This window comes from Macaca nemestrina, chromosome 9 (assembly GCF_043159975.1).
Source record: "Macaca nemestrina isolate mMacNem1 chromosome 9, mMacNem.hap1, whole genome shotgun sequence".
In the NCBI taxonomy this organism is placed as follows: Eukaryota; Metazoa; Chordata; class Mammalia; order Primates; family Cercopithecidae; genus Macaca; species Macaca nemestrina.
In genome coordinates this window covers 6,287,404-6,300,126 of record NC_092133.1, presented here as the reverse complement: position 1 = coordinate 6,300,126, position 12,723 = coordinate 6,287,404, and the positions used below count along the sequence as shown (strand labels likewise).

At 49.3% G+C, this 12,723-nt stretch overlaps 1 protein-coding gene across 2 annotated transcripts in view; it reads left to right on the top strand.

Annotated features, from left to right (window-relative positions):
* The window catches only part of LOC105470532 (dedicator of cytokinesis 1), a 546,684-nt gene extending 534,691 nt beyond the window's left edge, over positions 1–11,993 (top strand). For both annotated transcript variants that reach the window (XM_011722623.3, XM_011722619.2), the window contains exons 50-52: positions 3,653–3,806; positions 6,886–7,037; positions 10,818–11,993. In XM_011722623.3, coding sequence (XP_011720925.2) covers positions 3,653–3,806; positions 6,886–7,037; positions 10,818–10,913 — 402 coding nt within the window. In that variant the 3' untranslated portion in view covers positions 10,914–11,993. The remainder of the gene's footprint in view (positions 1–3,652; positions 3,807–6,885; positions 7,038–10,817) is intronic.
* Positions 11,994–12,723: the final 730 nt, after the last annotated feature.

Sequence of the window (12,723 nt, the reverse complement as noted above, 5' to 3'; positions counted from 1 at the left end):
ACTGTATGAGCATGGCACTAGCATGTGCTTGGCTTCTGGTGAGGCCTCAGGAGGCTTTTATTCTTGGCTGAAGGCAGGGGAGGGGAGCAGACATGTCACATGGTGAGAAAGAGAGTATGGGCAGGGGGTCGTGTTCCAGGCTTTTTTAAATAACTAGGTCTCACGTGAACTGATAGAATGAGAACCAACTCATTACCCCTATTACTGCAAGGACAGCACCAAGCCCTTCATGAGAGGTCAGCTCCCATGACCCAGACACCTCCCACTGGCCGCACCCCCAACATTTCAACATGAGATTTGGAGGAGACAAGCTGTATCAGAGTGTGAGTGCAAAGATGAGGCACAGCCCACTTCCATAGCGAGCTTGATTCTGAAAGTGCTGGCTGTAGTTGGAAACAAAAATAAAGAAGGGGTTCTCGTGGGCTGTCAGTTTCAAAGGCGAAGTCAGGATTGGAGCTGCCCTCCCTGGAAATGGATGGGTGTTTGCTTGTCTCAGTCCTGGGCAGCCAGCGGGCTATGATTAGAGGGTTAGACGTACTGCACTGCTTGTTTATAACTTAAAACCCAGAAAGTTGGTTTTGTCTATACTTCATGCCACTCAGAAAGCAGTCACATGCTACCTGGCTATCTAGAGGTGGAAGGCAAACCCCCCAGCCATGACTTGACGTCCAGCAGGCCAGCGCTGCTCTGCGGCCTGTGGCTGCAGTGGGGCTGGAGAATTCCCGTGAGGGTGGCCGAGATGTCAGGCCTCGGGGGGCACTGGCTGGAGGCTGGCCCGAAGCACCCAGACGCTCAGCCTCCAGCAGATTGAGGGGGTCCTGACCACACAGCGTGCTCTGTCTGCTATTCTCGGAAGTTGGGATGCCCACCACCCCAGAGGTTGGCTGAAGTCTCCTTCTCTCAAGCCCCAGGTAGATTTCTCAAGTCTCAAAACATCGTAGCTGGGTAGGGGAATGAACAGAAGCATTTTTGAATATTACTTAGTGCCAGACACTATGCAAGTCTTTCATACATTTTAATTTAAGCTCCGTTTTAAGATGCTAAATTGGAGGCCTCAGAGAAGTTGTGCCAAGTGGCAGGATTGATCACAGCTGACTTGTGTGAAAAGTCCAAAGACACAAGCACACACGTGACAGGCACAGAGCCAGCACAGTGCATTTTCTGTCCCTGCCTGTGGTGGCCCAAGCATCCTTCTAGGATCCTTGCAAACAGCAGGGCTAGGGGCAGCACCACGAGGGCTGCTTCCCCACGGTTGTCCGTAGCACCCTCAGCAAATCCGCAGGAACTCAGCAGGGTCAGAGCACAGAACATTGGTGGCGCTTCTCAGCATCTGGCCCAGTGTCAGCTTGAGCCTTCCAGCACCAGGAGGCGGGGCATCCGAACCTCCCACTGGGGACAGGCTTCCTATTCTTGGTCCAGCCCAGCAACCTGTCTGTCTACACAGAGGCCACCTCCTCCAGGGGACGGGTGCCGGCAAGGTCTGTGAGGACAGTCAGACACCTGAAGTTTCCCAGCAGGCGACTGCGTGCCTGTGACCAGCCATGCTGCAGGGGAGGTGGGGAGGAGGTTCACAGGAGCAGAAGTAGCAACCCATTCCCTGGGGACAACACCAGCCACCCTCCCCACCCCCCCCCACCCCCGCTTACCCCTACTGTAGTGTCCTCCTTGCCCTTCCCCCATGCTGGCCTCCCCTGCACCCCAGCTTCTGCCAAGGTTTTCCCTCCTCACCCCTGGGGCTGGGTTTGGTTTCCTACTTGATTTGCATCATCAACAATTTCCTGACCTTTAGCTGAGCCTCTCCAGCCAGAGCCTCCAGGCTGCAATTTGCATCACAGCAGGCCAGCCTCCTCACGCTCTCTGAATCAGAATGTGCCCGCCCTGGGATGCAGGGAAGCCAGGAGAAGCACCTTAGCAGATCCCAAATCTCTCTTGCCAGCACATTCGCCTTCAGAGGGCCCAGCACTTCACCCAGCCTTTCCCGACTTCCCACGGCAGTTCTGCTGCCTGGAACAAGGCCATTTCTTCAGAGGAGGTGCAGCTCCTGGGCACTTGGCTCCCCTGACAGCACAGTATAGTTCTGGAAATAGACCTGTTGGCCTGGCTCTGTCACTCATTTGCCAGAGGGCCTGAATCTTCCTCCCAAGCCTGGTTCCCATTTCCTCCTTCCAGCCTCAGTAACCCCCAGACTGGCCCTGGCTCTGCTGACTCCTCCTGGGGCAGACATTGAAGCCTACCTGCTCTGTTGCTCACCCAAACCAGCACAGCCCATCCGCCAGGCCCCCAGACCTAGCACCAAGCCGGAGCTGCCCACTCACCTGCCTGCCCTTCCTTGGGGGAGAACCTTGACCCCTCCTTTTTGGCTGGGTTAATAAGTTTTCTAATTACTCCTGCCTCAGAGTATTCTGTCACTGCTCCTGTTCCCCAAAGCCTGATGAGCAACCTGTAAGAAATACATACATACAACTTACTGATGGAACAAACAGGGAAAGGGCTTCTGTGGGGGAAAGTCAAGTGCCTCCAAAAGCCAGAGATGAGCAGGAAAAAATGCATTGAAAAGGAGAGAAAAAGAATCCCTGCCCGGTAATGACCTAGGATGTGAGAAGCAGCAAAGGAAAGGAATAGCAAAAATCCTTCAGCCAGTTCCTAGACTTTCAGGTACACACCAAAGAGACCAAAGCATGCTGAGCACACCTGGGAATAATTCTGCCACGGAACACGTGTCCATGTCCAAACTTCCCTTTTTCATAAGGTCACGTGTCCTATTGGATTAGGACCTGTTACTGGGAAGTGTGCAGGTCCTTGATTCTTAGTCTTAGAGGACAGAATTCAGCCAAGAGACCAATTAGTAAAGTAGGGAAATTAGTAAAGTAGGTAAAGCAGGCTTATTAAGGAAATAAAAGTAGCGTAGACTCCAGGAGAGGAGCAGGCTGACCCTGTGGAGAGCAGCCCCTGGGAGTTCTGTGTTGTGGTTTTTATACTGGACTGATTTAAGCTCCCACCTCTGTCTTAAGCCTCTCCCTTTGTCTTCGTGTATTTTCCCAGCTGTCTTAAGTCTCCACCTTTTCCCTGCCTAGTTCCCGCCCAGGTTTGTGGGACTTTCCCTTGCTGCTAGTTGATGTGCACACTCGGGCTCAGTGATCAATAGGAATCCTACCTAATGGCAGCATTGCTCATTACCACCACCCCAAGAAGGTCGTATTGCGGTCAAATCTGTACTTACTGTGCGAGTGTGTCTCTTAGGAATTAACCCCTTGCCCTGTTTCCCTCCTGATCAGCATGTAGCCAGCTACATTGTAACAGGTTAGCTGCAGAGGGAGCAATTACTGGGTGTCTTATGGGGTGTTTCAGGGCGCTCCCTCCTGCCTAGGTATTCCCCTCCCCTCTGCTCACACCTAGCATGTGTGTTTCGTGGGGGTCTCTGGGGCATGAGATTTTCCAGAGTTTCCTCCCCCGTCTACCTTTCCTGTTCATGTCTTACAATCTGCCCACTAACAGGCCACACCTCAGCTTGATCATTTGCAAAGACCCTATTTCCAGTTAAGGTCATATTCTAAGGTAATGGGGGTCAGGACTTCAACATAGGAATTTAGGTGAAAATGCAGCTCGGCCCATAACAGACCCTAACTGTGCTCTTTCTCTCCTTTCAATGTAGATAAGTCCTCTGCGGCCCCAGAGACCGAAGAGCCAGGTGATCAACGTCATTGGAAGCGAAAGGCGCTTCTCAGTGTCCCCCTCGTCACCGTCCTGCCAGCAAACACCTCCTCCGGTTACACCAAGGGCCAAGCTCAGCTTCAGCATGCAGTCAAGTAAGTAGAAGAGTCCGCACATACGTATCGTGCTATAGCTCTGTGACTTCCCCTGGCTGAAGGCTCTGAGGTTAGAAGCGCTTCCTGCCTCCCTTTGCAGCAGAGGGTGGGAGTTCAGATAAACACCTGGCTTCCTGGGAGTGTCCCTTGGAACAGGCTGTAGAGTCTGGACTTTTGTAAATCAGGCCAAAACTCAGAGCCCAGGTCTCCAGCACTGGAGGGGCAGAAAGTGCAGGGTTTGTCCCAAGGTCCATGTGGAGGGGACCTGTGAGGCACGTGGAACTGCCCCACTTCCTATCCCAGGACAGAGAGCTGCAGGAGGCGTGGGCCTGCTTGTGTCTAGGACTGTGCACTGGAGAAGCACCTCCAGGCAGTTGGCAACAGCTAAGGGGCACAGCTTATTTTTCTAGTTTTGACCAATGTTTAAATTACCCTAGAAGTTGCCACAAAACTAGTGGCTCCAAACTGCAGAAATCTGTTCTCTGAAGGTTTTGGAGGCCAGAACTCTGAAATCAAGGAGGTACCAAGTTGGTTCCCTCTGGTGGCTCCAAGGGAGAGCCTGTCCCAGGCTTCCCTCCAGCTTCTGGTGGCTCCCAGCAGTCCCTAGCCCTCCTTGGCTGTGGCCACATCACTCCCCTCTCTGCCCCTGTCTTCACGTGGCCTCCTTCTCTGTGTCCTCTCCTCTTAGAAGGACGGCAGTCATTGGATACAGGGTCCACTGCAAATCCAGAATGATCTTACCTTGAGATCCTTCGCTGATGACATCTGCAAAGACCCTAAATCCAAATAAGACACATTCTGAGGTTCTGGGTAGCCCTAAGAGGTCTGCATTTTGGAAAGACTCTACTCAACTTACTCTAAGTGGTAGACAGCTTTTCACCACTGGATTCAGAGCCAGCAGAGAGGAGAAATCTTGGCAGGGAGAAGGTGCTGGGGGTGAGGATGGCAGCAGAACTGGGGAGCCCACTCTGCTTCCTTCCTGTGGCACAGAGAGGGGTCCCAGGCAGGAGAGCTCCATGCCCTGTGGCGAGGGTATTGCAAGGCAGTGAGTGATTGTCCTCTGCTCCTGATTTTCCTCTTGCTGAAAGGGGAGCAGTCATGATTTTGGAGACTGTCAGTGGGTGGGGAGGCTGGCTCCAGGAGTGGATGCGTGAGTTTAATTGAGTAGGCGGAGAGCTTTCTGGGCACTGGATATGTCTTTGGAGGGTGCATCTTCACATCCTTACACTATTACTACATGATCTTTCTAAAAATGTGTTTAAAATCTATTTTAATACTGAAAACAGGCACCATCACTGCTGCTGCAGAAAACAATTTAGTGGTTCCTCCAAAGTTCAATGTAGAATAAACATAATATGAACCGGCAGTCCTGCTCCTAGGCCTGTACTCCAAAGAATTGAAGGCAGGGACTCAAACAGATACTTAATATTCGTAGCAGTATTTTTCACAAGAGCCAGTAAGCAAACACAGGCCAAATGTCCATCAACTGATGGCCAGATTAACAAAATGTACATCCAAAGAAATGTCCGTGCAATAGAATATTACCCAGCCGTAGAAAGGAGTGAAGGTCTGACATGTGCTGCAGCACGGACGAACCTCAGAACCATGATGCCAAGTGAAATAGATCAGTCGCAAAGGGACAAATATTGTATGACTCCACCTAAATGAAAGATCTAAGGCAAGTTCATAGAGACAGAAAGGCGTGGCTCAGGCCTGTAATCGCAGCACTTTGGGAGTCCAAGGCGGGTGGATCAGCTAAGGTCAGGAGTTCCAGACCAGCCAGTCAACATGGTAAAACCCCGTCTCTACTGAAAATACAAAAATTAGCTGGGTGTGTTGGTGTGTACCTATATTCCCAGCTAATCAGGAGGCTGCGGCAGGAGAATCACTTGAACCTGGGAGGTAGAGGTTGCAGTGATCTGAGATCGCACCACTGCACTCCAGCCTGGGCAACACAGCGAGACTCCATCTCAAAAAAAAAGAAAAAAAAAAGAGAGTAGAGTAGAGGATACTAGGAGCTGGAGGAAAGTTACTGTTTAATGATTACAGAATTCCATTTGGGGTGATGGAAATGTTTCAGAAATACATCATGGTGATGGTTGTCCACCATGGCCGACGTGATTAATGCCACCAAATTGTCCCCTAAACGATGGCTAAAATGGCAAATTTTATATCATATATATCTTACCACAATAATAGCAAACAAATAGGCAGCAATCATGAAGACAGTCACCCACCGAAGGCTTATTTCCCTCAGCCCCATGGCAGAGCTGCCCTCTAAGCTGACACTGTGCCCTTCCTAGGATGCATCTTCCTAAAAAAGGATTTTTCATGAGACGGATCCTAGTGGAAAACTCCAAAAGAGACTCATCAGTAAAAATGTCAATTTTTCTCTCCTTAATATAAAAGAAAACAAATTATTTTTAAGAGTCTCAACAAGGGTTGAGAAAATATCCTGTCTTAATGATTATTCCTCCGTTTGAAAACGACTATTTTTTCCAGTTTACTTTAAAAATCAATTGTACTTCCCCTTGGCTTATTTAAAGCAACAGCCACAGTGACTGCTACAGCTAATAACTTCATTTCATGCGACTGTGGATTTTTCTGTGGAAAGAGATTGGACGCTGGGTGGCTGGTCACCGTGTTAGACTTTGCTTAGCAAATCTCTCCAGGTGATAACTGCAGGGGTGACTGTAGAGGCCTGGCTGGGCTTTGAAAGCAGTAGCAGCAGCAGCGGAGACAGTCCTGTGGCACCCAGCTGTTTAACTTCCACCAAGGCAGGGGGCCCGAGGGAGGGGGCCCGAGGCAGGACAGAAGAGGCCGTGGTGAACGTCACCCTTTCTACAGTGGCTGTATGCCTTGCTTCATGCTCCGGTTTTAGTTGTCATGTGATACTTGCTATTCTCTTTCTAGAACATTGCCACTGGGAGAGGGTCCCACCCTTTGTGTTCGCCCCCTCCCTGCCCTCATCTGCTCTGTTGACAAGCATGCCTGCCTGTCTGGGAGGGAACAGGGAACCCTGAGCAGTCAGGCTCCATGGGGAAGTCGGGCCGATTTTAAATAAATCCCGGTTTTCCAGGCTTGGAGCTGAATGGCATGACGGGGGCGGACGTGGCCGACGTCCCACCCCCTCTGCCTCTCAAAGGCAGCGTGGCAGATTACGGGAATTTGATGGAAAACCAGGACTTGCTGGGCTCGCCAACACCTCCACCTCCACCTCCACACCAGAGGGTAAGTCGGCAATCTGAAACATCGGCTTTCATTACTTCCCCTCCACAAAGTAGGACGAGTCCCTCATTCCAGATATTAGCAGGTTTACTTTGGACTAGTGAGCACGTGAGGAAAACCATGTATGATGGGCCGGGTTTGATTTTGCAAAAGGTATCAAAGCAGTAAGGACTCTGGTGAGTAAGACCTGTGGCTCTGTGTCATTATCAATAACTGCATCAAAAAGCACATTTTGATATCATGCCTCAGAAAGAGGAAGAGGAAGAGGATAGACATTCCAAGATTGTCATCGGTTATCACCACGGAGATCATTCCACTGGAAATGCAATTCTAATGAAATTTTGATTTTTGAGAAGTAGCTTTTCTATCAAGAGGTCTGACTTTTTAAAGAGGTTGGCCAGTATCGCCCTGTATGGCAGGCACCTGTTGTACACCTGCTTGGCCCTGGAGAAGCTCATCTCCAAACATTCTCATCTCCAAACGTTCCTCCAGGCAGCCTCACCTGGTGCTGGGAGCTCCTGGGTGTTGACAGGCACTCACCTTACAGAGACTGCAGAGGACAGCCAGGTTTGGCTCCTGGGCACAGTCACCGTCACTGTGCCCCCACCCCTGAGCGCCCTCCCCAGTGCTAGTTCGGGGGTGCTAGCCTGGCTTCCTCTGGCAGCACTGGCCTTTGTAAGCCTAAGCAACCTGCTGGAACCCTTCTTTGGTGTGAGTCCCTGAAGCTGGTACCTCCCAGCAACCGTTTTAGTCATTCTTCCCACCCGACGTGCCTGTTGCCGAACAGCCCCTGGGCCTGCCTGCCCGTGCAATGTTAGTCGGAGTCATAAAAAGCCATTGAAACAAGCATCTCAGTTACCAGTTGACGGTTCTAGAAACATTCTTTTCAGATCTACCCCGTTCCTCTCCTGGTTCTCAAGGATGCTGTCGGGCATCACTCAGCCCTGCGGGTCCCAGCCCCATCCTCTCGTGTGGGGCCCAGGCGTGTGCGGAGGGCAGCATGAGTGGGATGGAGGCGGGCCAGTGACTGACTCAGCTGCGGCGGGAACTTCTGCTTCCAGGCTCAGCCCTCCCCGGGCCATGTTATTCACAGCCTTTGACAATTAAATTAGTGTGGTCTGAAGAGTAAAATATCCCTCTTCATATCTGGACTGCTGGCCATATTTTTTTGCTATCCAGCCTCAGTAATTATATGGCTGCAAAACTCCTGTAGAACGTTGAAAACAGGAGACTGTTGGGTGGCTCTGTTTTTTTCATCCTGGTGAGACATGGGTTTGTTTTTTTTTTTTCTTTAATAAACACTATAAATCCCACATGCTGTTTCTTTTCCTTTTTTTTATGGAGACTTGTTCCCGGCGTGTTCCACAAGATCATTACATCCCTTATGAGAGGAGTGGAAGAGAGAGGGTGTTTGTGTACATCATATGTATTTCATCATTCCCTTTGGATCAGAAAACTAACAAGCAGTCATCTTTAATATCAAAGAGGCAGATTGCGCTTCCGAGACCCAAGTGCCATTTAAACAGGCTGCCTCTCCCTAGAGACGCCTTGATGAGGAACCGGTCCTGGAGGAGGCACCAGGTTCCCCTGTGAAGAGCGCTTTCTCGCAGGCTGGGATGGCTTGTTGCACCGCAGAAATGGAAGCCTGACCTTTCCCGGGCATTTCTAACTACTGTGAGAGCAAAACGAGGTTCGGGGGGTCTAGCAAGAATACTGGGTTGCTTGGAGTATTGTTTCCCTAACAGCTACGTTAATTGGTCACGTTTTTGTCTCTTTATTTTACTGGAAAGGCAGGAATGTTCCCCCTAGTCTCCCTACACTAGTAAACTGAAAATTCTAAACTTAAGAATTACAGCCACTTCCTCGTCTTGTTACACATCAACTCTGGGGTAACATTTTATTGTCTCAATTTCTTGGATACACCATTGTGGGTTACCGCTGCTACATATGGTTGATTAAGTAAGGGATAACATGGATTAGCTCTGTCTCAATTTATAAAGGGGGTGTGAATTCAATTAGATTGATGACCCAAGTGTCTTCCGTCTTTGTTTCTTGTTAATTTACTTGCAGCCTGAGCGCATGCTCAGGTGACATGCTGCTGGTTAGTATGTCATCATTAGGCGGAAGCGGCTGCATTTCCTGGGGTGCCTCCCTTTGCACAGGCCCTGAAAGCTGTTCTGGGATAATGATCATCCGTCTGCCATGATGGGGGTGTGATCAATATCCTCCTGTCACTCTCATTGATCAGCCTCAGGCTTGTGGGCAACTCTGTCTCTAGTTGTTGCCACTAAGCTGTCATTTCTTTCCAAACAGCTCTTCCCGTCAGTAATCTGAGCTATCATTTTGCTTGTTGGTGGTAAGCTTTTGACATGCCCATATTTGGCACAGAGGTCATCTGCAGTGCTGTGTTGGTATCAGGCTGTGTTAGTCTGGTCCTTACCTGCTCCTCATTGGCCTATCAGTATGGCTTTCACATGTAAACAAGCAGTTTCATCAGACCTCAAAAGAGATGGCTCTTTTAACGGTTCTAACCAGCCTTAAAAAGACTTCATTGTTGTTTGACCTTCCTTAATATAAGGTCATATACTCATAGGATGTCTTTAACGGTTTTACTTTCCCACGTGTATTCTCCTCTCTGTGTTAAGCACTCGGTCATTTTTGTATTTACTTGTCTGTGAATCAGGAGGAAATCTGGGCGATGAGTGAGAGACTCGACTACGTCACTGTCTATCCTTGAAAACCTCTTTTCTCACATTCAGCTAAATGCAAACCCACACTGAGAGGCTGTTAAAAATCCACCCTTACCCTTAAGTTAGATGATAGTGTTCTGTGCGTTCAGTCTGCTTCCTCTGCCTGTGGCATGCTCGCACCTACCCTGGTCTGTTCACTTCTTCATTCATTTCTTTGTTTACTCACCTGTTCATTTCTTCATTTATCCACTGACTCATGTATTCGCTCATTCATGTATTCACTCATTCATCCATTTTCCTATTTGATCGACCCATATTTCCAGAGCGTCTCCTGCACATCAGGTGTGTGTGATGGGCATGACGGTCCTAAAAGCAATAGGGTGCAGCTGCCCTCAGTCGTAACACTCCAGCCAGGCCCATCAGCAGGGGGTTTGCTATTATCTTCACATTGGAAATTAATGTTCTTTTTTGTGAATCTCAAGTGACCTATGCCCATGAGCTGAAGCCAGCCAACCAGCCACCTGTTTCTGTGAATAGTTTTCTTGGAACACAGCCACACCCCTTTCTGTACACACCGTCAATGCCCGCTTTTCGGCCACACCAGCGGTGTTCAGTGGCTGCAACAGAGACCGTGTGGCCTGCCGAAAAGCTGGAAATATTTATTATCTAGCCCTTTCCAGGAAAAGCTTGCTAACCTTTGCCCGAAGCTCAGAAAGCAAAAGAAGTTCTCTCATCTCACCCCTGGAGAGTGCCTCTAAGGACTTGTTTATCCCTTAGACAGTAGATGGATAACTTGGTCGATAGCATCTAAATTTAAAAAGGCCACGCAAAGGGCAATGGTACCTCTCAGGGACCGAGCAGACGGTAGGAGAGTGCTCAGAGGCGTCAGAAAGGCCCAGGCCCAGGCCCATAGCAGCCCAGTCTTGAGCCTAGCAGACCTGGCAGCCCCGAGTCAGACAGTATGGAGCCCAACTCACGTGGAGAGGATGGTTCCAGCTGAGAGGCTGTGCCAGGTCAGACCCCACCTGGAGACGGCTTCTTTTCCGTCAGGACATCAGTAATGTAACGTCTTCCCCATCCTCATGTTTTCTAGCATCTGCCACCTCCACTGCCCAGCAAAACTCCGCCTCCTCCCCCTCCAAAGACAACTCGCAAGCAGACATCGGTGGACTCCGGGATCGTGCAGTGACGTCGCAAGGCTGTCTGGAAAGAGTGCGCTGCCCCTCCCCCGTCTCCATGTCCTCTCCTTCCGTGTCCCCTGAGTCTGCTGTTTACCTCATTGGGCCTGCGATGTTAACATTTCGTGCAATTGCTTTTCCATCAGAGGAGTTCAGTTCTCACCATGGAGTGAGTGGCCTTTAGTGTCATGGAGCAAGGTGGGTCAGGGAGGTGGGTATGGGCCCGGGATGTGCCATTGTGGTTATCAGAGTTGGGGGCCTCTGAGAGAATCTGAGTCTTGCCCAAACATTCTCTCTTTTTGTGCCAAATGACTTGCATTTGCAAAGAGCTCAGTTGCCCTGAGCTCAGCCAAGTAGGAGAGGCTAGGCCTTCACTCTTGGGAAGCGGTGTAGTGACGATGTACAGGAATCCTCCTCACTGCCATGGGATGTTTTATCCAGCCCCTCCTTGTTCCGGCTGGTGGTGTGACTTCGTTGGTTGAGGTGTGTCTCCCGCCTGCATCAGACAATGAAGTTCAGCCCCTCCAGGGAAGCTCCTGATTTCCCCTGGCATAATTTAAAATAGGATATTTCTCAGCTACTGAACAGTTACTAATTTATGGGGTGGAAACAGCATTAAAAATACTGAATCAAATGGAAAAACAAGTGCATAGAGGAAGATAAATTTTCGTTCTTTTCTGAAAAAGAATGTGTGTACCACAAGAGCTGGTTTTAATTGGGGGAACGGTTTTTGTCCTCATTCTGTACAGAAATTTGTATATATGACGGTTCTTAGAACTTGTTTTAATTTTTGTGGTCCTTCTGTTTATTATAATAGGCGTCCACAAATGATTCTCCATATGTGTTCTTAATTTTTAACTGCCGCAAGTGTTAAACAAACACACACACACACACACACACATTAAATTTTTTTTTCAGAACTCCAAAGTCCTGAAAATTTTGGTGGACAATGATTTTTAAAAAACTAACTTTGTATAACCTAATATTTGTATTCTCTCATCTATATTTTTTATTCACTATAATCATGATACTCTTCTAATAGACTCAAAAGTTAATCATTGACAATGAAAAATAAAATGTTATTTTAAAACACTCATGGTGTCTGACATATTATGTTTGTATCCTTGATTGTAAAATACAGACGCTGCTGTTTCTATTCTGCTTTGTTAAAGTGCTTGGTGACACACATTAGTATATGTACCTCTTCCTCAAACGTTGTTTTTGATATGTCTGATCTGGAGCCCGGATGGGAAGTGCCCATGTCCCGTGCATGGCTGTATGTCCTGATAGACAGGAGCTGAGCCGAGCCCCAGCTGAGTGCTTCCCCATCACCAAACCCACAGGGCTCTCGGGCTGCAGATCACGTGGGTCTCTTTTCAGCTGCTAATTTAAGAGAGGGCTTTGGTTAGTGGGTATGTGATTTAGCTGTAGAGGCCTGGACATGGAGAGCTTTCTCCAGGGCCTACCTGGCTGGATCTGGGGTGGCAGGAAACAAGGAAGGCAGAAGGTCCTCTTCTCAATGGACAGGGCTCTCACCTCTGCTCCTGCCAGGCATGTGGAAGCCATAAGGGCTGGAAGCCATAAGGATGTGCCCCTCTGCCCGTCTAACCTGGCCTAGGAGGAGGCCGCTGTGGAGCCCAGGAAGCTGGGAGGCTCTTCTCCCACTCAGGTACTGTCCCCAGCGTATTCATGCTTGTAAATATCCGTTCCGCCCCCGAGAAACCGTAGGATTTTTCTCTTGAATGTGGGATTTTTCTCTTCACGAATCTGTACTGTTTCAACTGTGGCACCAAGATAAATACTCATCTTCTGTCGAGTGTG